Raw genomic sequence first — 25,302 nt, forward strand, 5'->3', positions numbered from 1 at the left:
CCATTTTAGTCACGCTAATCCGAAGTAAGGTCATATGCAAATCCGGATAAATCTGATCACAAAATTCTACGAAGTAGGGGTTATAAGTTACGTACTAGTGCGCATAAAGCACGTAACAGACTTTTAAATATGCACTCCTTACATATTCTGAAACATCGAATCATGACACATGAAACGATTACACCCAAAACTGTAAAAACGAAAATATTATAGAAGCCGTAAGAGTTTCCAAAACACAAATGCCGCAAATGTAAGTAATAAGAATGCCTTAAAACAAGCGTCATAATTTAGGAAAAGTAACAGTTACTTTAATTATTACTACCGACGACAAAACTGCCTCTTAATATAACTTTGAATTCGTAAGGATTCCGATCGAAGTAAGAAGATTACGAACATATTTTAAACCTCAAAACAATGCATACATAGATCATAGACATATGCCATATGAATACAGGTTCGCCAGGAATTTTATCATATATCTTCTATAATGGGGTTACTAAAGACATTATCTGCGTGTATTATCGTGTTTCGCTTTAAATCTACTATAATACGTATTACTGTGTAGCTTGGACCGGCAACCGAGTAAACGGATCACCAATTGTTACCAATCTTCATTGATCCCGAATATCCACAATTCGAGAAGAATTTTATTTAAGTAGTTAGGTATTGTGCCGCTATTTAAAAAGAAAATCAGGAAGGAAAAGAATTTTAAGCCCGCCAGAAACCACTCTCACTATGCTTACCAAACGCTACACCAAACTGTCACGTAGATTTTCTCTGAAACTGTTACTACCCAGTCGAGCCACCTCATTCTTACTATAGGCAAATATAATATGTTTACTGCGGGGCATTATATTAATAAAATAGAATAATCAAAATTTAGGTCATAAATATCATACGTAGCGATATGAATTATGATGGCAATAACCCGTCTCACAACTTTCCAACATTAAATAACAATCATTATAGGAAACAGTACATGTTCTAAGTGGAAATAGTTTTTCCACCTGTCTTCTTATCGGTTTCTCTATAATAATAGATATTATAGAAAATTATCGTAATATTAAGTGAGAAAAACTTCAAGCCAAAGCATTCTATCAATATTCTATATTAAATAGATTCTTCTAGACTCAGATTATTATAGATTTTAAAAAAGGAAAATAAAAATCGATTTTACGAGTAAAAAATACGCGTACTGGCTGCCACATAATGTTACAAAAATGCTTTAAACATTATGTTTATAATGGACATGAAGGTCGAGTTATATGACACGACCACGCAGCACGGTATAATTCCAACTATATGTATCAGTATTACAGGTTGAGTCGTGTAGCATCGTTTGGGTCACGTGCGCATGCGTGCTGCAATCTGACCTCAAAACTGATTCCATAAAAATACTGAAAAAAGCCACATTGCATTTGTTTATTTTTTATTAACGCCTTAAATTCATTTAAATAATAAATGTTTGAGTGAAACGCGCATGGCAACATATTTTTATAATAAAAGTTATATAAAAAAATAGGCATGACAATAAAAACCTATTATTTAGTCATAAATTACTTATGATAATATCATCCATTGATTATGATATCCGACAATCAAATTTAATAGGCATATCACGCTATGGTTTTACTTTAAAATTACTCTTAAATAACTGAGAAATTATTTATGGTAATAATAAATCATAGCATATTGAAATGAATAAAATCACTTCGATAAAATAACTAAGATGCATTCAAGCAATCACACAAATGTCGCTTAATTAATACTATAAATGAGATTACAGAGATGATAAGCGTAAGGTATTTGAATTATATCGCAACGTGAGTAGTAAATATGCTACTTGAACACAGCGAGCACGATCTCCACGAGGAGTAGGCTTCTAACAAGAGGTCAGTCAAAGTTCACTGAGACTGCACAGCCAACGCCCTGCCTCGCGGATCGCACGCCCTAATCTTACGACATGCGCCTGTACTCCGAGGCTACGACGAACCATTGCAATATCACACAAAATAAATCCTTAAGTGAAGAGCAAAAAACATAATTTTCAAATAAATGCGCCGGATAACAATATATCTGTTTTATGCGTTGTATATACAATTGCAATTGAAGGGCAATTCGAATAAGCATCATTGGACCGTAACTGGGAACAATGTACTACATTCATTTCTCTGCTTGGTCTAGATGATTCTAAAGTTTACTTTGTCATTGTACCATTACAACTTGCAAAATTTTCTCAAATTCATAAAAAACATTTTATTCATAAAATGTAAATTCTTGTATTACGCACAACACCGCAAAGCATGATTATTCCAAACTACATTTATTACTGCACGTAGTAACAGTTATTATCACAATTATTGTACACATGAACTCATTCCATACCAGTGTTGGATATGTGGCTTTATATCAAAGGTTGGCAGTTACTAAGATTGTAGATAGGAGAATGTATGACTAGCTATCAAATATTTACCTTCATAACCTAAATTTAATATACGTTATCTTTGTATAAACGTAAATTTGTTTGCGTATTGGTTGCGATTTTAAAAATAATCCGCTTTTATCGCCAGACGTTCCATAATTAACCACGACGTAAAACAACATATCGATAAACTTTCATACTCACCTAAATTATTATTGTGACTTGCTACACTATCGCACGATTTATCCGTTCTCATGGAGCGATGTCATGACATTTGAGGAACCGATGCCCAGTAGCAATGGACGTGGTTGTGCTGTATTGTGCAAGAAGCGTTTGGCAAGTATTACGTGAGTCAACTCGTGTACTCATCAGTGGAATTGAAAATCTAATTTGGATCGATTTATAGACGTGTTCAATTTAAACTAGTTGATACAAATGTATTTAAGAGTACGCGGCATCTAAAAATGGTTATAACTTTCATTTGCAATCAATTTTATATTTTAGTATTTTTCGCTGCGCATTTTGTCCAATCTGAAACAATGACCTTTCCCCGGTAGAAGCAAGTTAGTCCTGCTCTGAACATTGATTTCATTTCCTAATCCCCTAACATGATATTCCCTTGTATTTACAAAATTATCTTGTATTTATATGTATTGTGAACACATTTGGAAAAAAAAGAAAAAAACATGGTATTTCTCCAGCTAACCGTTTAACTTTCTATAGTTTTGTCACATCAGATTCAATAACAGCTATTCGAAATCTACGCTCTTGAGAAAACAAAAGGTTCTCCTCAACACATTTTATAAGCAACAAAAAATGGACACGCAGTATTTTCAAAATCCATTCTCGCTTATTAACAAACGAAATTACTCATCACCCACAATTTCATAACAAAATAATCATAAGAGTTGTAAATGAGATTATAAGAACGATATTATAATGATCACGATAACAGTTGCTTCGGGCAACGAAGCCCTCGCACGCACCATCCATGCGTCAGAGACCTGATTTACGATCTGTTTTCGATTGTAGCACAAAAAGCATTTCGATGTATGGACAACATCCACGACTCGCTTGTTAAATGTTAGCTCAAACGCAATGTTTCGAAATGGTCTGTCATCATCGATACAACAGCGTGGATTTTTGGAGTCTTATTTCGGAGATAATACTTCGTGTATAGCTTTAGACCGTGATAAATGCGGTTTTCGTCACGCCAATGATCTGCGGGACATTTATGGAATATGATGAAATGGATACTTACCTTGATAAAAGTATCTTCTGAATGGCATGTACCCTTATTTCTCATCATATTAACTGTAAATGTCATAGACAAGAAGTTAAATGAGTATAATATTGTATTTGCGAGATAGAAGATTCACTATACCATCTGGAATCTGGGCAGTTCCACTTTGACAATTTTTTAATCCGAAGTAGTACAAAGTTCGCAATATTTTAATATGTAATATATAATATGCAAATGTGCGAATTTCATACGGCGTTATTTTATTAACTTCTTTACATTAATAAAAACTACTAACCAATGCTAGCACGTTGTAGGTCTACTCATATTTAAAACTAACAAGCTTTCTAGTTATAACTGTTCATTCAGAAAATACGTGTCTCGCGAGGTTTTTACATTGTTTTGTACATATTATACCAATAATATTTTATAAATGTAAAACTAGCACTCGTTTTTTCTTGTATGCAACCCAATATATTTATATACGATAAATGGACATATTACAATGCAATAAAAGCGTAAAAGGGGTGATATATTCATGTTATGTTTTTTATAAGTATAACCAATACGTACAATGTATTATGCATATGTACGGTTTATTAATAGATTCCAGCAACATAATCCATCAATTTTAATTAACGATATATCGATTAATTGGAGACGTACTAAAAAGACGATGTATAAATATGTAGGACATACATCGATAGTGACTGGCCGGGCTCAAGAGGGCGCCTTTATCGCTGCTCGCCGATAACCCTGCGGAGGAGGCCGGCTCTTGCCCGCGCCGCCGATTCACTGCTTTTTATAGCGGCCGTAATATTGCCAACCAGAGTAAATTTACTCATCTATGATAAGTCTATCGGCCAATTTCTTCATTAGGAACTTTGACTGTTATTATTGCGTAAATTACGAAGTGTTTATTATGGCTGTTAAGGAGTCTGCCTACATAACCGGATCATACTATGACCGTTTTACATGATGGTTTTAGTGACCGTCGTAAAGCGGCACTAGCAAAATATTCTCGGAAAATTGTTAATGGTTTGAACATGGCATGCGATAGTGTTGGTTAGTGTCGGAAGGTCCATTGAGCATAGTCTCATACTTTTTAATAAAATAATATATTTTTGCGATAGACGTTGCTACCACGGTCATAGTATAAGACGGTGTAATGTACGACCTATCTCGCGATTTTATGTGGAGGTCTTCCTTAAATGCAAATCAATTTTACAAATGTTACACATAAAACAAAGATTATAAAACAAACTGACATCCTATCTCCTAATATATATTTTTTTATACGGAGACAGCAAATTATTATATCCTCATTACTGTAATTTTAAAATAAATTTATTATAAATATAACAATATTTCCTAGGACCCTTCAATTTAAACATTTCTTGATACAGGTGTAAATTTTTATGGGCATAACATATTATCTAGAATAATTTTTTCACTCTTCATAGAGTGTTTGACTTCTTTTAAATTGTACTTAAGGCCTAAACCCAGCACAAAGGTGCGCTAACCATATTTTTAGAACATATCTATTCAAAACTTATAACACATACTAGCTTTTGCCCGCGGCTCCGCGTTATAAAGTTTTTCAAGCTAAAGTTTTCCGTTATAAAAGTAGTAGTTTCCCGGGAGCCTATGTTCTTCCCAGGGTCTCAAACTGTCTCCATACCAAATTTCATCTTAATACGTTGGGTAGTTTTTGAGTTTAACACGTTCTGGCAGACAGATGCAGCGGGGGACTTTGTTTTATAATATACTTTTTAGAACTTTTTAAGAGGAACAATCCCGTCATACATCATTGTTGCATAACTTTAACCGTTTACGCAGCGCACGCAACGGAAGCTCTCAAAACTAATATTTTTTCTCCGTTTTTGCAACATGTTTCATTACTGCTCCACTCCTATTGGTCATAGCGTGATGATATATAGCCTATAGCACTCCGGGATCAAAGGGCTATCCAACACAAAAATATATTTTCAGTTCAAACCGGTAGTTCCTGAGATTAGCCATTACTGCTCCGCTCCTATTGGCCATAGCGTGATGATATATAGCCTATAGCGCTCCACAAATAAAGGGCTATCCAACACAAAACGAATTTTTCAGTTCAAACTGGTAGTTCCTGAGATTAGCCATTACTGCTCCGCTCCTATTGGTCATAGCGTGATGATATATAACTTTGAGCACTCCACAAACAAAGGACTATTCAACACAAAAAGATTTTTTTAGTTTGGACCGGTAGTTCCTGACATTAGCCATTACTGCTTCGCTCCTATTGGGTATAGCGTGATGATATATAATTCGGACAAACATTATAAATATTGATCAAATTAGTTCTTCTGCTCTTTTAATCCCATCCTGCTATTTAAATCTGACAGTTCCGTTCAATACTTAGTGATCCGTACCCTGTTTGATAATCAAGTGAAATGCGTCAGGACTTATAACCTGTCTGACACTTTATCATTGGTGCATGGTAAGTTCAAATAGCAAGTGCGCGTGTCGTGATATAATAATTACTACGCTGATATAGTTACCACGAGGGACGTAGCGACCGCCGTATCAGCCGTATCAGTGATACGGGGCCCCCGAACTTTGGGGCCCTCTGAACCTATACCTACGTTAAACTAACAGGGCGCCCAAAAGTTAGTACTGCCCTGAAGACCCCAACAAATATAGATATAGGGTCCCTCTACGGCAAGCTAAGCTACTAGTTACCACATATTGGTAGCTGTAGTAAGCTATATCTATTAGGTTTAGGTTTTATATAAGAATCCGCCTGAGTTAGTATTACCGCTGTATTAAACATAAAGTCAAATACATTAGATTGATGATTTAATACCACTTTTGTAAGATGAACAGGAAAACTGACATTGTATTTGACTAGTACTTTCTGTTTTGCCCAGATGTACGAGCCAATGTTTTTCCGAGAATTTTGGGTCGTGCGTATATGGACGGTAATTTTAATATCACTGTTAACAATGTACCTACCAACAATTCATCGATAGTATTTCTGGCCTATCACGTGATAGAAAACGAGCCTATAGTTATATATAGCACAACGCAGAAGCTAGAAAGTCAAGAAACAAAGATTCAAACGAATTTTAAAAAATCTGCTTTGGACCTTATGGAATTTACAAAATGAATACTCTGCCGTGTGCCACTAGAACAACACAAACGTAAAATACCAGAAAAAAGTTATCACAATCTTCTATTAATAACTTCTGATTACAAATTAAAACGTCTCTTCTCCACCTTTAACCTTTGTAATTATGCGACACGTTAATAGTATTGATAACAGTTTATTTAATACAAAAAATAATGCGCAAATACGTTTAAAACAACTGTTATTCATAAATATTTATTATACACAGCGATAATTTGAAGCGTTACTATTTAAAAACATTTATTTGTGTAAATATTTGACTATTTATTACGCTGTAATTTGCATGGAGAATAGAGGCACACACAGACTGGTAATACATTCAACAAACTATAACATTAACCAAAATTAAACTTGTTTTATTTTATTCAAGAGGAATAGAAAACAGCCACGTATTAAAATTATTGTTCTATTTAAAAACAATGATTACATTAATTGAATTCAATTATTCATTAAATTATTCCAAGAACCTGCCAAGATTAATTCTTACCGCTTCTATTTAACATAGTCTAATCAAACACTACTTTCCTAACATTTCTATTCTAAGAATTACGACACACTATGACGGAATTATTGGTCCTCTCACATTTTAATTACTGTAGTTCAGTTTATAGCCGGAGAATAAAGTCTTACACCGAAAAAGCCATCCAACGAGTTCAAAATGCTTGTATACGGTTCTGTTACAACATTCCGAAAAGAGACCCCATAACCCCCGTCCTAAACCGTAAGGGCATACTTAATATGAGATCGCGGATGGAACTTCAATACGCAGGGTTGATACATAGAATAATCTGGAACAAAACACCCGCTTATTTATTTGAAAAACTTACCTGGTATCAGCACGGTAGCAAACATCTTCGTTCCGCTTCCTTAAATATGATAAAAATTGCACCACATACCTCGGCTCGATATCGAGGCTGTTTCAAGTTTGCTGCGGCAAGTATTTGGAATGATCTTCCTCCACCGCTTCGGCTTAAAGGAAGTGTAGGTAGTTTTAAAATAAATATAAATCAGCTCTGTTAAAGAAACAACTTGCCGCTGAAAACGTGAAACACTCGTACCTGAAAAACCTAAGCTTAAAGCCATACCTTCAAGCAGTAGTAAATAAAAAGCAGAATTAATGATTATAATATATAGAGAAACCAAAAGTTACCATGCTTTTTACACACATACACACTTTCACACACACATACATACATACACATACATATACACACACGCACACACATGTACACACACTATTGTTCTTTCAAATGATAATTTTAATACGAATGAGATTATGGATTTATGTTTGTTAAAGATAATTTTAACTGTTATTATTAGACCTAAGCAGTTTAAAAACGAATGGAGGAGCAGTTAGTCCTAACCCCGCCTAACACCAAAGGGGCCAGGAGTGGCTGAAAACCAGCGCTGGCTGAGTTTCACAGCTCAGACAGCAGTTAGCTGAGCCACTTCCTTTTGCCATTTTTATTTATAAGATTGTTTTGTTTTTATTTTTTTAATTTCTGTAATAGTTTTAATTTTGGCAATAAACGTTTTTATTATTTATTATTATTATTATTATATTCTAATCAAAACGAAAGTCCCCATCTAAATAAATAATTAAGACCTTATGACATGTGATATTCTAAAAATACTTCCTTATTAGAAACTTCCGTAAATGATTTATATTCTGCAAAACTGGAGTGATTTGCGATCGTTAAAAACGTTATGTTTGCTTCATTAATCAGTGTGGCGGAACCACCTGCTCGTACATAATTGACGCGATTAGTAGTATAGATGGAGACAGATTTATAATAGAGACATTAGAGCAGGGTCGCATTTAGATACTATTGGGACTTTAATTTCTTTATAAACAAGAAAACTGTAAGCGCGAAGCGTAGTAGGTTATGGAACGGATTGCTGAGACGAATGTCTGCAGGTTTAAATCCCAAGGGCACACACCTCTGACTTAAAAAAAAAGCATATGTGTATTATTTGTAAATTATCGCTTGCTTTAACGGTGAAGGAAAACATCGTGAGGAAACCTGCATTCTCTATAGGAATTTTGAGGGTTTGTGAGGTCTACCGATCCGCACTAGGCCAGCGTGGTGGACTAAGGTCTAATACCTCTCCGTAGTAAAGGAGGCCCGTGCCCAACAGTAGGACAGTATATAATACAGGTCTGATATTATTATTATGTATTAAGAAAACTGTATATAAAACATTAATGAACAGCGAGTAATTGGTTATTAATTCTTATCTATGATAACTTATGTCATCATCACTAAAATCAAAGGATTAGTATTATAATATGATACGCTTAGATTAAGGTTTGCGTGTGTACATATAACTGGGCCAAATTCGGCAGATATTTTCCTCATTATTATCACTCATGTATATTTAACACGCGTTAGAATAAATATCTACAATAATATACATGCATTTGTATTAAAATGTATTTAGAGCACATTACCTAGAATGTCACAGTGTTATTCGATTTGAAACCTTTACGTGGGCTACGGCCCCTATCAAGTATTAAGTTGCCTTCTTCCTACCCTAGCATTTAATCCCATACCGGACCGTACAGGAAACTAATCAAACCAGTCGCGTCAACCATATGTGTTTGAACTGAAGAAAGTGTTGCTCACTGCTTGGAACTAGTTTCAACGCCTGTCAAAATAGGTACTGATTAGAAAAGGGCTGAAGATCGATCGGAGGAGTGCCGACTTGCAATTTCTTCACTTTCTAAAAGAAGCTGAAGCTGCTCTAAAGCTGAGAACGCGATATGAATTACGTCTTAATTCTTAAAGAAATTTTAAATTTCTTGTCATACCAAGTTCTTACAAAATACAGTTTTGATCCCGACATTCGTGACATGCTCAGACCTACGAATTGATCGCCACTTGCCCAATTACTGATTGACAAAACGAAACCTTAACGAAATGCTGACATTATAAATTTTCAAAGAAATTAACTTCAACATTTAATGTGTCGTAATGAGAGCCAGGGATCTTTCCCAACACTTGCGCAGTGCCTTTCTATACAATTAAACGATTCGTTGTCGCCCTGTCGTGGTCGTCCAGACGACACTGACTGGGTTACAACACGCAATCTTTTATTGACACACACTAGATTTAATTCTTACATGTTGCGATTTGTTTCGTGCATTTAATATAAAAAACCCTATAGGTATATGCTGTGAAGGACATTCCCCGGGGCATAGCGATTGGTAGACAAACATGTTTATGTAGATAATTAATTATTATATTGAAAATACTTTAACTTTTATATTCATAAGGTCGTGTAATCGAATCAAAACAAAGTCAAAAAACAAGTAAAGTATACATCAAATTTCAACCATCATAGTATCTTAGTAGGTGTAAACTGTAAAGATTTACAAAAAATATACATCATGGCCCAGCAGCCACATATTGCTAACGTGATATGGACTGCAAACTGTAAATAATACAATTTATGTGATAACGTCTCATATAAATGCGGCTTCCGATAGAAGTAACGTGACGGCTTTGTACGTCAAATGTCACCCCTCGTGGGGTGGGTGATAACATGATAGCCAACTGCGGATTACTGCCATCCGAACCATTGCATCATTCTATGTTAGCTAACTGTAATCAGTGTTATAATCTGTAATATCGTGCATGCAATGGATTACAGGGTTAAGAAGACCGGAACCCATTACTTTACAACAGTTAAGTAGTGTGTTATGTGAGATACTTAGCTCGTTGTCTTTTCGTAGTTTACTCTGATAATCTAGTGTTATAATTCTCAAAACGTATAGCATATGATTAGCTATTTCCATCCCATATTATAAAGAAAATATCCATCTTTTGAATAATCTAACTTCCATTTTATGGTATAAAATAATAAATAAATCCTGTATTAGATTCTACAATAAAACCGGTAATCGTCAATAACAAAATTTTGGCATTACCACTAATCCATGACAAACAAACTGGACACACTTCGCAAGCCAAAAACTTTTATTGCACGAAATTCTATTTATCTATGGAACGTAGTTATTTCCTAGTCCCGTCACTTCAACAAAGGCGTCAAGGCGTTTTCTATACATATTTATATAAAGGTTAATAAAGATTATGCTTTTAGCATTATGTAGGAAGAAGAATATATTGAAAACACGCCTTTGTCCGTTCATGTTCTTTGATTATAATTACGCCTTATTAAAGTTATGCAACAGAGTCTCCACAAAAGAGTTGCTTAGCGAGCTCGACGCCCATGGTATTAGGCATCAAACTTCAAGATCCAGTAAAAAAAAACATATTTGGAACCGGACTTTTCGTAGTTTAATAAATGCTATTCGTAGTGGAACCCCTATTTAAACAGGTAATGTATGTGTCATAACATTATATACGGGATTTATAATTAGCGGTGAGACTTTACTGTCAGTGTATAAAAATGATACCAAAGAAATAAATCCAATCGCAATATAAATCATAAAAATATGGACCACGTGCACGTGTGAAAGTTAATTAACCTCACTGCAGGCATAAACAAAAACAAAAGTTGATACATATGCAGGGAAATTATCAAAGTAGGTATAAACGAAAATATTCCCCATATCACAATTTAAAGATACAATCATAACTCTCTATAACATTATCAATGTAATGGTTTGTTTGGGAGATTTTATCGTATTCAGTCGAATTTACCAGACAGGTAATCGATTAATTTTAAAACAAACACAATATCTATCGGATTTAACAGTAAGAATATAGCGGAATAAAATAACATCATTCACACATAACAGTTTTTGATTTATGGCATTATTTCTTCATTTATCTACTCCAATACCATCAAACCGTTGTGTGCTCAATTAGATATAGGATGCTTGTATCCGATTGCGTTAATGCTGGATCAATTTCAGTAGCTATTTCCTTTGTTAATGAAAGTCTAGGCAATAATAAACCGAGGAACCGACGTGGAAACCCTTCGCTTTGTATTTATAATTTTTTTACGCTTCAAAGCTACATTAAATAACGTCTTATACCAACTTTTTAGTTGCTATTACTACCTACCTATTATGAACGCATTACCAGCATTATGTGATACATAATAATACTGATATTATTATCACATCTTTATAAAATTAACCACAACTTATTTATTATTCAAATGTCCCAATAATGAACAGATTTCCTTGAGAGTTCAAAGGTTCAAGTTGAAACATTGTTGAAAATCGGATACTATTTACATACAAAGAGTTTTAATGTATACTTATTACCTTGAATACATATTTTAATGTTTAATTAATCCCTTATAATAAAAATGTGTTTAGACTATTCTTATGTAGTAAAGTGTTAATTTAAACAGGTGATAATATGTTCAAATAATTTCTTGTTTAATGAAATTTTAACATACTGAAATCGCGTATTGTTCTTTTTTGACCTACTTAGCTTTGGTCAGATACTTTTGAAGAACGTTAATATTATGTAGAAGCTTCACATTAGCTGCTTCGGTGATGTAGAGACAATGCGTACGCATTACAATAACGCTCTGAAGTCCTGGGTTCTATCCCGAGTCAGGCTATGCTATATTTAGTTTTTTCAGCTCAGTATCTGACCGGAGTCTGATATGTATGCCCAATATGGTGATAGGCTCAGTCTATCACATCATGGAACTAAACACTCACAGCGAGTGCAAAATTTGGTGCCCTAGTGGCAACTTTGCCTACATCTTTGGGCATATAGGCAATGTGTTTTCTCACATTAGTTATCTGAAATATTTTTACATGTACTACATCTACACAATATATAAAATCAAATATAGCATAAATATACCTATACCTATGTAGAGCTAAGCAAATACTAATTTTGCTAAGTACCACATCATTCCAAATTATACAAACGACTTATAAATTTATGGTTACATATTTTGTTTTTGATAAATGGCCTTCGTAAGTCATTCTGTAGTTGCTTCATCTTGCTTCACGGTTTAAGTGATGGTTATACAGTTATCAGACGACCATCAAAACCTCGTTTGTTACTCACCACTCAACACGAAATGCGAATGGTTATTAGACTGTCAACAGTTTTTTCAACTGAGCGTAACCTCTCGTGCGTCCTTGGGGAAAAGGGCACGCAAGCCTCGGAAATGCCTAAACTGAAATAAATGTCAGGATCGTAAAGTTATATCAAAGATTCTATTTTTAGTCAAAGTAACCATCGTTTGACATTGATAAATATAGCAATCTGATCTGATATATTGATAGCAATGTTATTTAATTCAAATACGTTTTTTCTATTACTAAATATTTAAATTAACTACATATAGCAACATATTCTTATAATGATTGATTATCCATCTGCGAAATTTTGCTTCAGAACTTCCAACATAATATTAAAGGATTTCTTTTTTAAATGATGATCATCGTTATTATTTATTACTTAAATAATATATTAAAGTTTTATATACGATTATCTTTTCTAAATCACAGTACTCTTATATACCTCTTACACAAAACAAAATAAAGTTATAGTGAATGTCATTCGCAATGAACTACAAAACATGAGAAATATGTACTAATTTGTAATGCTGTAAAATCTAACCCCCGTATTCATAGACGTTTTTTATCTAAGGACGGAGTAAAGCTGTGATAACAAGTCTGTTTCTCAGTGCTGACGGCATGACAGCCCTCGCAGTGCGTAGACATAGGGCCGTTGTGATTGGCTAATATTGAGATACAACAATATTAGCCAATCACAAAGGCCCTATGTCTGTTTCTTAGTGCCGTTGGGCACTGAAAAACAGACTTGTTATCACAGCTTTACTCCGTCCTTAGATAAAAAACGTTTATGAATAAGGGGGTAAAGCTGCAGTATTTAATATAGTAAGTACTCATAGATTTATCTTAATTGTTTGGCCACTTAAAATGCAAAACTGCGGCGCTGTGCCGTTTTCTGTGACACAAAGGTCCTGAGCCCGGCCAACCCATGTTGACAAAATTGTTAATAGCGCAACTTTACTTTAATACTAACATATTTGTTAGTCTCTCTAATATTTTAAACATCGAACAAGAAATATGTAACCTATGAATGGTCAAAAAATATACTACGTAAATATATTTCCTCCGTTGCCACCTTCAAATCACATTTCAATGACCTTGATATTGACAAGCATTTAATATGCATATCAATCTCACGAAATATCCGATTGACTGGTGACAAATCGATGATAAATTTCTCAAAATCGATACAGGTCCCCATAAATCATTCGCTTTGTCACCGACTCAGCGAGATGCGATCGTGACGGAATCAGCCTTCATACACTAAAACAGGCTAAATGAATTAGAATACAATAGACTTGTAATAAATACTCATGACAAACAATTAGTATGCATATGTACTGAATGGCATATTACCTTTAATACCAATCCGTCCATATCTAAATTATTAACTATCGATACAATATCGATAGTAGTAGCTTAATAAACTAATAATGAAAGAAGTCGTGAGTCGTTGTCATGTAATACCAAATAAATTAGACTGTGTTACAATTTGTTTCTATTTAATATGAAACTATAATTTGTATGTTTCAAATACGTATAAAAAATAGAAAGTGGTCATCAAGACGTCTGTAGTTACCAGAGGAATCATTTCTACACTACAAATGACCCAAGTTAAGAAACAACATGCGAGCTACATAGTTATAGCTAAAAACATATCACATGAAATATGAACTTATAAATTCTTATGAAACAGAAGATTCATCAACAGTTTGCCACTATTAGATAATTACTTCCCTGAGACTATCAGCTATAATATACTCACAGGTATGTTATGGCTACCTACTTACACAAGTTACCAAATCTACCCATTCACTTGCAGGTTGCAACTTAAGAGCCATCATAGTATAATGTTTAGCTGTCAAAATAGGAGCAAGAAGAGTACACGAGCTGGCGCTGAGACCAGTGATTGCATCACAACATCACGGAACGCACTCGTTATGAAATTAAGCTGCCGGATAATATACTGCCCTTATAGATCACGATTTACTTATCTAACTACAATCCAATCAATTTATGAGCTCTTGCTATACGATCGTCTTGATTAATAAGATTCTATTATGTGTCACTATGGTTTAAACAAGATTGATTATTGTGACGCATCAATAACGTTGTTAATATAAATAAATATTCAAATAGAAAATTGAAAACTGATCACAAAGTACGGCAGCCTTGACCCGCGGCGGCAGCCGTGACATCGAACCCGTTTGGAGTCACTACATGTCCAACTTATCCGATCATCTTACATCAAGGTGACTTTAATAATATGTTATAATGTGCATATTTACGTAGTGTTATAAGATTTATTCTTGAAATTATTTACGCTTTTTACATAGTTTAATTTAAATCAGCATGATTAATAATTAATTATATGCCAATGAGGGAAATAATGAGCATATAAATTTACAGTATGAAACTATAAACCAGCGTAAGTATTCTAGAAACTAATAAAAAGCAATGAGGTCAGATATCTTTCCCAGCAATCATCTTAGTGTGAAACTAAGTGTGTGAAAAAAAAATTCCCTTTGTCATTGCATGTGCAGTGCACGTTCACTGTAGGCTAAAAATAAAAATCGAACTTAAAGAATTTGTAAACTTCTAATAATCATGCAGATCTACATAGCCTTACAACTTAAATATTTCAATGGATGGATATTTATATTTAAACTACGGTTCGAAGTGCGATCTGCATCAATAAATTTAATTCAAATTTCATTAATACGAAAAATTTTCATGATAAATGTGCAATACGAGACGTGTAAGGTTAATCACATTAGGGTAAGTACGCATGAAGGCATACAGGACCTGTGGGGGCACAATAGTGAACGCAAAGCCTTGATGATCTAATGAGTAGGTATGGCATGAAAGGAATGTCACAGGCTCACGAGCTCACGACCCGCACCATGTGACGCACCGCAGACTTGAGGAATTAAACACTTTTATGTTTATTCAAATGTAAAGTAAGAGCAGACAATTGTGCAAGAATATATTAAGGGCGCGTTCAGATAAATCGCAGCGAGTAGCGCGGCAAAATCGCAATAACTCCTACGATTTTCATAACATGTTTAAATTATATTTATTTATTTATTTAATGAAAATAATATATGCAGTTAGTTTAAATATATAAGAAAAGCAATCTTCTGCGCGACAACACTGTGGTTGTGAGGTACAGCGGTACGAATTTGCGTACAAACTTCACATTATTTTGTCGCGCTAAAGTCGCGCAGACTTTGTGCGGCTCTCTGTAATGTGAATTCGAGCTATCATCGTTTTATTTCGGCATAAAACCAGAAAAATGACACTAGAACACAGATTACGCTATTTTTATGCTCTACAACTTAATATTAAGTTATAATGTGACCTTCTTAAGACGATAATGCGATATTGAACATACAGAAGTCAATTTCAAATTCAGCTTTAAGCGGAGCGCAATTTTCTCGACCAACGAATTCAAATCGTTTCTTTGATATAATATTTTACTACTAGGTCAAAGCCACATAGTTTAATGTTTGTGAGAATCTTGCCATGTGCGCATCTTTAACATCGTCGCGTTAGTCGAACGACTGATCATGTTCGTCATTGTTGTGCTAATTGATTCGACCTCTGTACTCCAGTGGTCCGTAGCGCACTTTTAGTTGCAACTGTTTACTTTTAGTTTCTGACCGCAAGTCGTTTTATTTGCACAATTTCCATAAGCAAACTTAACACATAGGAGATAAAATGTTATTCGCTAAAATATATGCTTACACGCTTGATTTGTCCATGGAACAACAATTTATACTATCATATTTGCATACAAACTGCCTCATTGTTAATGTCTTATTGCAGCGCAATAAATTTTTGAACATTATTACAATCAAAATAATTGTACGTAACGACATGAATTATAAATACATTTAAAATTAATTTATAATAAAAACCTATACCAAAAACGTGATGTGATATCAGGATCGTGTGAGAACGTGATAGATACCTAGGTAGAATAAATTAAGATGAATTAGAGATAGCTCACCAAAAAACAAACGTAAAAAAATATAAAAATCAAATGTTTATGTAATTATTTAAATTCAACATCTGTTATTTTAGAGAAAAATATTGTACACAAGTGAGATCATAGATATTAATTATGAATCTTTTTGGCAATGACATTCCATACAACATATTTTATTAGTTGACTATTCATTTTATGGAATGTTGCACTGAACGTAGCAACTTTGAACCAGTATTTTTACATTTTCGCACATAGAGCATATTATACACATAGGTCTTAGTGCTGATTAACATGAAGATCGTTTCTCCCAGGATTTAACCCATTCATAATTAGCAATTATAATTATATCGCAATAAGCACATGATTACTATAAACAAAGAGGATATTAATCATAATTTTATCATATTTATTGGTAGGGTACCTTACCTTAAAAACGATTTTGTCCTTTTCCATTATGACGTTGCGATCTGAAACAACAACATGGAATAATTAAAAAAGGTTAATAAGTCTTAATTATAGTTATTTAGAACATTAAATAACACTATAATCACTTAATTGTTTAACAATAATAATATAAGTTAAGTAATAATGTTGAATACAGGACTCGTTCGTACAAATCGAATTATATAATTATAAATACATGAGTCTGGAATTTCTGCCTAATATGGAGATAGGCTCGCCTCCAATCACAGTATGGGACGGAACACATAGGCGAAAAGTGGGTGAGCTAGTTAGAACTCTGGCTAGCCCTTCGGGGACACAGGCGTTGTATGCCTGTGTGTTCGTATGTGTGCTTTTTGTTTAAATACGTAAAATTCCTCCACAATCCAATATGCGGAAAATGTATTCATGAACCAAACAATAATAAATTAAACGGTAGAGTCGACTGAAATTCGTAGTTAAAGGAAATTGCGAATCATGCCGAAAATAACAACATTAACTACTTCTAACATGTTGAGACCTTATATATTATTAATAGAGTTGCAAATAAAAAATAAGAACACCATGAATATCGTAGGGTCAGAATGTTACAATGTCTGTTTTCAGATGTAGGTATATTCTTACTTATAGCCATCCAGGGGTCGAAAGTTTAAAAAAGTAGAATTTCGAAAAAATCTTGTCTTCTTATTAACATTATAAATGCAACAGTTTGTGAAAATGTTTGAATGTTTGTTAGAAGTCAACGCAGTAACAGCAAAACTGATTTTGAATGAAATTTGGCACTTGGCTAGACTATATGCTAGATCAACACATAGGCTACTTTTTACTGTTGGTAATTTACTTCCATGGTAATTAGCCATAGTTTTATCATTTTTTTAACAGATGGAGCTGGCGTCGTATCTAAAGTGCTATGATTTGTTACAGTGTTTTGGTGACTTTTGTAGCAGAAAAGGCTTCACACGCGAGCAAAGCCACAAACTACACCTAGTTTAATTAATTTATAATGCATATAATTGGTAAGTACAAAGTTTTTTCTTTATGTATTAATATACAAATGTCTGAATCTAAATTAGCGTATTGATGGTATTCAGTTTCTAATAGAATTAAGAATTTTCATTATTATCGAATATTAGCTATTATATAGCAGTACATACGGTCTTTATAAAAAATAATAAATAATTAAAATAATATAATAAGAATAAAAAATACTTAAAGTCTATGCGCCAGTTGATGAACTTTAGGTGACACTTCGAGAATACTAGTTACTAAGTACAACTTAGTTGCAAACGACTAGTTGTATACTTTTAGTAATTTGATTTTCAATTGACATACATCAAATTCTAAGTGTAAATAAATTTTATTCATTTAAATAAGAAACTTGAATACTTTTTTCTCTATAACATATAATTGTTACATAACTGAATATTGTAATAGCGTTAGACGTTTATTCATAAAAAATTACAGCTTCTAAACCATTAAGCGGTATCTTAAAATTACGGGTAGTTAGTAAGTTCTAGCTTAAACTGGTTCCACATGAATAGTCATGTATACCAGCATTATCGACAGCTATTGTTATTGCATCAAGTTTCGTGGATTTATTCAATTGTACTCCCACGGTCTATTCTACGTATTACAAAATATTTGCGGCACGCCATAATTAGCTAAAATACATGATATTCATTTACATTCTTAGCTCATGTATGGGACAAAGTATTTTTATAATTTAGGCATCGTACTGATAACGAACGTTACTTAAACGCTCTAAGTAATACTTTCAATTGATGTTTAAAAATAATAAAGTTGTAGATATGTTGATTTTTCTATAATGGTACACACATATTTGCATCCTTTTAGGCTTTAAATATATTGTCTAATCCAAACACCCTCGATCTAAATTTTGTTTATATTTAATTAGTCTTTAACATACCTAAACTCCACCATATAGTTCGTCTTACAGATTTATACTAAAGAAGACCAACACGCAGACATTTCTAGTTGAGGAGAAAGTGTGTCTAACGCAGGATAAGAGCAGACTATCGAGAGAAATTAACATATACATATTCCACGCTTGGCAAATAACAAGAGGTAAGCAAGCATCTCTACATAAAAGCCCGTTCTAAGCGTCTGGATTAAAAAAAACTTAATATTATATTTTTATTTTTAATGATCTTGTTATCGGTCTAAAGATACTAAACATACTCGGGCTTAGACCCAAGTATATAGGTAAATTGAAATTAAATCCTGAGATAAATTTTCAGGAAGGGCAATCATTCTGTATTAAATTACTGTGAGATAAAAATAAATGCGGGGAAGTCGCAAATGCTCTAGATGAAACTCTACCTACCCGATAATAGCTTGAACTATTGAGTATAATGTTATATGTGGATACATATATGAAGCCAATATAGCCGGATGTCGTCATAATGTTAGAGCATTTTAACCTTTAACGGCTTTCTTTTTGTTTACCTCCATCATAATATTATTTTTTATTGTAATTTAGTAGACTATCAATTCTAGATGTTTCATATCAAATGTAGGTAGAAATGTTTATCGTACCTATTAATCAACTACCTACATTTTGTGAATTTAAAATGAGAACGTACTTAATTAAAAAATGTAGGTGGCCGGGGCATTTCATGACTTATGAAACCAGATATCTGGCTGTGTCATAAAAAAAGCCCATTTCGAGAGATGAGCTAAACAATATCGTAATTTTGTATTCTTTTTTATACAACACCTGTTCATACGGTATCGAATTTTAAAATTGATAAATTTATCTACATAAAATATAACTTTATAGATTCATTTGGCCAAAATCCATGTTTTGCTACTTATAAGTTTACCTTTAACTTTCACAGTTAAACTTACAGTACATAAACAAAATAAGAGGTAGGTAATGCTTATTCGATTAAGTCATGAGCTAACTGTTAAAGTATTGAATATATTTTTCAATATAATCGTGATAAGGAACTCAGTTTTTTACTCATGTATATTTTACGTGTGACTGTTGCAACGTGCTATTAATAAATTGAATCACGAACTTGTTTTACCTATCGTAAAGTGACAATATACATAACAGCTTATTTTACTTGTTTGAATAAATACCTGTATTTAATTTCGCAATATGAAATATTAAGGTGGAAAAGACATAAACAGCAAATACATTTACACACCTTTTTTGACCAACTGAGATAATCGTAGCATTAAATTATTTATTCTCAAATTAGTCAAATAACACGTTTAAAATGTTGCAAAATGAAACTTTTCATAATAACTCAATATGATAATATTAATTGACTGCACACAAAAACAACATCTTTGTAGAATCATATCTATTATTGATCTAAGTAAGTACGTGATACAGAAAAATATATCGGAGGGCTACAATACCAAATACCTCTTTTCATGATTACGCTGTACTTACCTATTTAACCAGTCATAATAATATCATTCATGTCAAATATAATCCAGTAAACAAATGTAATTTATTTTTATTTCATAGCCGAGAAGCTTAGGCGTGCAATAATTATTTCAATTGTAAAATAATTGTAACAATTGACCTCGAGTTTTAAGTGTAGACACAACTAACTACATCCAAGTTGTAGGGCTGGATGAACCGCCAATAAAACGCACGAAGTGCATGAAGCAACCTCGCGTGTCCAGCGTTACGTAACTAATCGATGCTTCTCACAATAATTGCGCAATGAAGTTAGATGTACATACCTGTTATTGAACAAACTAGAAATGATCGGCGCAATTAAATCTATCATCAAGAATCTAGATTGAAAAGCTGTGTGTCGCATTGCAAAGAATGCAAGGTGAATATTAATAAATGCAGTATGTTTATTAAACGTAATAAAGCTAGATTAAATCCCTATGTCACTTACTCAGCGTTATTATGGATATTATTTAAACTAATTTTGAATTGATTTGGAAAAGTCATGTACCAATACTAAGTATACTCTTGTAACTCTACGTAGTTTAGAAATGATTTTTAATAGTCTTATAATTGTGTATAGTCTCATCATTTCACTATGCATATTTTTCCTTAATGCTTTATAGGTATACGGTTTTCTCTATTATTCGGTGGGACGCTGTACCAGAATAGAACGTCGCTAGTCTCTCATTTGTTCTAAAATGTCGCAGTAAACCGTTGTGTTATCAATACTGAGTACTGACAAGAGGCTAAGAAAGCGGATTCAAATTTCCAACAAAGCTTTCGACCGGATATCAAGACGTGTCACATAAGTGATTCTGCTGCTAATATAAGCACTTTGAATGTGGATTTCCACCACAATTGCTTCTAATATTCATTAAAATAATAAATCAGTTTAAATAAAGACATCATATTTCTGAACTACTTATCTGACATACCTACTTTTGTTATACATATTAACTTATGTTGTATAATCATCAAAAACATGCAAGAAACAAAAAACCCTCATACATAGCTTTAAATATGACACCAGATATATCTGCATTTTATTGAAGGCAGATATGGCGAAAACAAAAAATAATAATTTTTGCGACAGCCTACATGATGTTAGTCATGTTTTCGGTTTTAGCTTGTCGATTGACGTTTTAGGTATAAGAGTTTTTCTTCATGACAATCAAAAGTTATATACCTAACATGTAACTTTTAGTTTCTGTGTCGCGGTCTAACCAATTTTCGGAACTATTGTGTTATTTGTGTTATATATCCATTCAATTTGTAGATAGAAGGGTAAATTGTCGCATTGTGAATGCATTCTTACTCTACACTCTCCAGCGATAGGTATAGTTACAACTATGTTATACGTATGAGTAGAATTGAAACGGATACATCGCCTGATTTCTAAACGGAAAATACAAATTCAATTACAATTAATGATTGCCTAACATTGTTCCTTTTGAGACACGTTCTTGAGAGATGGTTTGTGGTTTAAAGGTTTATTTAAATAAGAATCTGCTTTTAGAATCATAATTCTAAATTCTCAAATAAATTAGTTAGTTTTAATTATTAATTATGCTATTGAATCTGAATCTCATTTGAATAATCTCACATCTCTCATCTATACAAGTATAGTCAGTATTTTATTTTATTTAAATAAAGTATCTTAAGTATATTATATTCATCACTAAATTATGTGATAATGATTTCACTGGGTAGATATTAATAAATATTACAAAACTCTTTCTTTTACTTTTGTTTTTCATAAAATTACAATGCTTAATAATATTCTAGTAGAAAGTATTTCGAATTTAGTAAGTAAAAAAAATTATACGCGTCCATGATTTATTTTTGTTTCAAACAATAAATAAAATCTAAAAATAAAAACTTTTTATGTACCAGCACCTGTCCTTAAAATATGATTGTATAGAGATTGATCATCTATGTGTCAGTCCGCCTTATATGATAGTATAAATTACACGCAAAAGAGAGAATAAAGTAGTACTTAGTTACAAAAAAGACCACAACCATAGTTTTTAATGTGAGTTTTTGTACAATTACATACACGTTTTCATATTTATTTTAAGGTTACTTTTGAAGAAATATAGGTTATCACTAAGGATTGGCAAATTGATAATTATAATACATCGACGATAAATGATCAAATTTTTAAAAAATAAAAGTTTACTATTGTATAATGATTTCTTATGTGTACGCGAATGTTAGACATTTAAATTAAACTACTTTTTTCTTCGAAACGTCGGGAGAAAACTAAAATATAAAAAACCGCGATAGAATCCGAAAAGTAGTTAAATTTTTACTTTTGTAATATGTTACTATTATATTATTACGTCAGATATCGGACGGAAACATGGAAAATAATAACAGAATCATAAAGTATGGCTAATTTCAAAAATCCATACAATCCCTTTAAAAGTTTGGACAGATTTAGTGTTTTCCTTTACTATAGTCATCCTTCTTATAACTGAGCATTTCAGGTTTTTAATAATATTGTAAACATTATTATTTATCATATGTACCGTTTCAGTACTGTTGCATTTAATGATAATAAAATCTATTTAGTACCAACCCGCTCCCAGGAGCGACCAGCGAGACCCTTGAATTACTGGTGGTGATAGTTGACCCGGATCACAACAAAGCTTGTAATACAAAACACCTTAATGGAAGAAAAAAGCTTACTGTTAAAGGGACCAACTATCTATATATTCATCAAATAGCAAAGCTCATGTTACATTTTGTCAAACGGGTTGTATCATCCTTACAAGTGTTTTCTAATGTTGTGCAAACTTAGACCTTCTTAATGTGTTAAAAAAACTAAAAACATCTTCGATTGGAAGGTTTTTTCTTTTGAGCTTTTCGAGTTCTGGTAACTAGTTTTAACAAAGGTCATACATAGGTAGGTGTTAGTCTATTCTTTCAAGACGATGATCATCCTGACGAGTACACAAATATAATTTTTTACATGTTTTAAACTCAAGGTTAGTGGGTAGGTAATTTGTTCAAAAGATGTTAAAGAAATTTGACCCTGATAAAGAAGCATACATGTAACAAATTCTATACTCACTTAACAAATAGACGCAAACCTTCAAACCATACAAAGCAAAAGACTGTAGTCACAAAACACTCAAAATGACGGTAATGTATTACTGTATGTTACAAATCAGCGACGGGTTGCGATGTATTTGTTTACGCGGTTGTCATAGCAACACGGTCGGCAATATGGCGGCCGGTGCGCGCGCGCCTCTGTGAGCGAACGCAGACTGGCTGCGGCTGCGGCGGCCACCGACCACCACCGCGATTCTTCGGAAAGCGAGAGGAAGAGCCCAGGCTCCAAGCCAGTTTTTGTTGTACGAGGACAAGAGCGCATATTTCCATTAAACCGGCATTGATTTTGTATGCGCAGAGCGCCCACTACATTTGCTCTTTTTTCTTGCGCCACCGCCTTGTTACTGTAATATAAATATTAATTACTTATTAGAATAAATCCAAACAACTTAAACAAAAATATAAAGTTATTTATAAAATGAAATATGTTTCTAATATACCTACCTATTTACCTACTGAAAACAAAAGAATAAAATTATTTTGTTCATAAAAAATAAGTAAAGTAAAGATCGTATATATAATTTCTTTACCACTTAAGTATCTTTTCTTATTTCTAAAGGATGACAAATAATAAAATGAACGCAAATACATTCATAATTAATGAATATCCCACCCTATTGGGTCAATGGTTACCTCTCTAGGATTAATTTACTCAAGTACGTACATTTGTTTTGAATCTATTAAATTGAATTTGGACTTGGCACATATCCTGGACTAGTAAAAGATAAAATGTATTTAGAACACGGGTATGTCATAAGTACATTATATCTCGTAACTACCTACATAGTGTTACTTTTATTTGGGAATAAGTAATTCCGTGGGTAGAGCGGGGCCGCGAGGAAGAGCTTGTTATTAATAAAATAATATTATTATTGATTGCCTTTACATAACTTACGTTATCACTTTTTTGCTCTTTTGTGAATGTTTATGTGCACACCTTTGGCCTAATTACCTACACTTTTATGTAATAGTAGGCAATAAAATAATTAATAGAATCTGAAAGGTGAAAATGCGATATTTGGCTAAAGATTTTTGATGATGAACTTTGAATCGCTACCTTTTTAAAAATAAAATCTCAGAGCATACAATGTAAAACATTATTAAATTGCAAATCACAACCTTATAGGATTCAGGAGCTCGTAGAGTCGCGCTCTACAATTTTTTTTTCACAACATAAATGGTTTAATTCTTAAAGACATTATAAACCAATAAGCTAGCAAAGACAGGAGGACGATCTTTGAATGTTGAGCTAATTATAAAGCGGTCAAGGAATACATCGAAAAGTAAAAAAGCTAAGATTTAACTTGATCAAGGACGAGATACATATTATACTGCAATGAACATAATTATTTAAATCAGATTTTGTTCTACAGCCATGCGAACCAAGTAACTGTTGAAGTAATTTCGATGTCGCTGAATTGGAGACCATATCTTTATTTAAAAAAAAAACCTTTAAATCAT

The 25,302-nt window shown here is 33.0% G+C and overlaps 1 protein-coding gene across 1 annotated transcript in view; it reads right to left on the reverse strand.

Moving 5' to 3' along the window:
- Positions 1–24,037, reverse strand: part of LOC115443766 — a 75,092-nt gene extending 51,055 nt beyond the window's left edge. The window contains exons 1-2 of the mRNA XM_030169321.2: positions 23,801–24,037; positions 17,271–17,311 (exon numbers count right to left, since the gene is read on the reverse strand). Coding sequence (XP_030025181.2) covers positions 17,271–17,297 — 27 coding nt within the window. The 5' untranslated portion in view covers positions 17,298–17,311; positions 23,801–24,037. The remainder of the gene's footprint in view (positions 1–17,270; positions 17,312–23,800) is intronic.
- Positions 24,038–25,302: the final 1,265 nt, after the last annotated feature.

Source organism: Manduca sexta, chromosome 25, assembly GCF_014839805.1.
Source record: "Manduca sexta isolate Smith_Timp_Sample1 chromosome 25, JHU_Msex_v1.0, whole genome shotgun sequence".
Lineage (NCBI taxonomy): Eukaryota > Metazoa > Arthropoda > Insecta > Lepidoptera > Sphingidae > Manduca > Manduca sexta.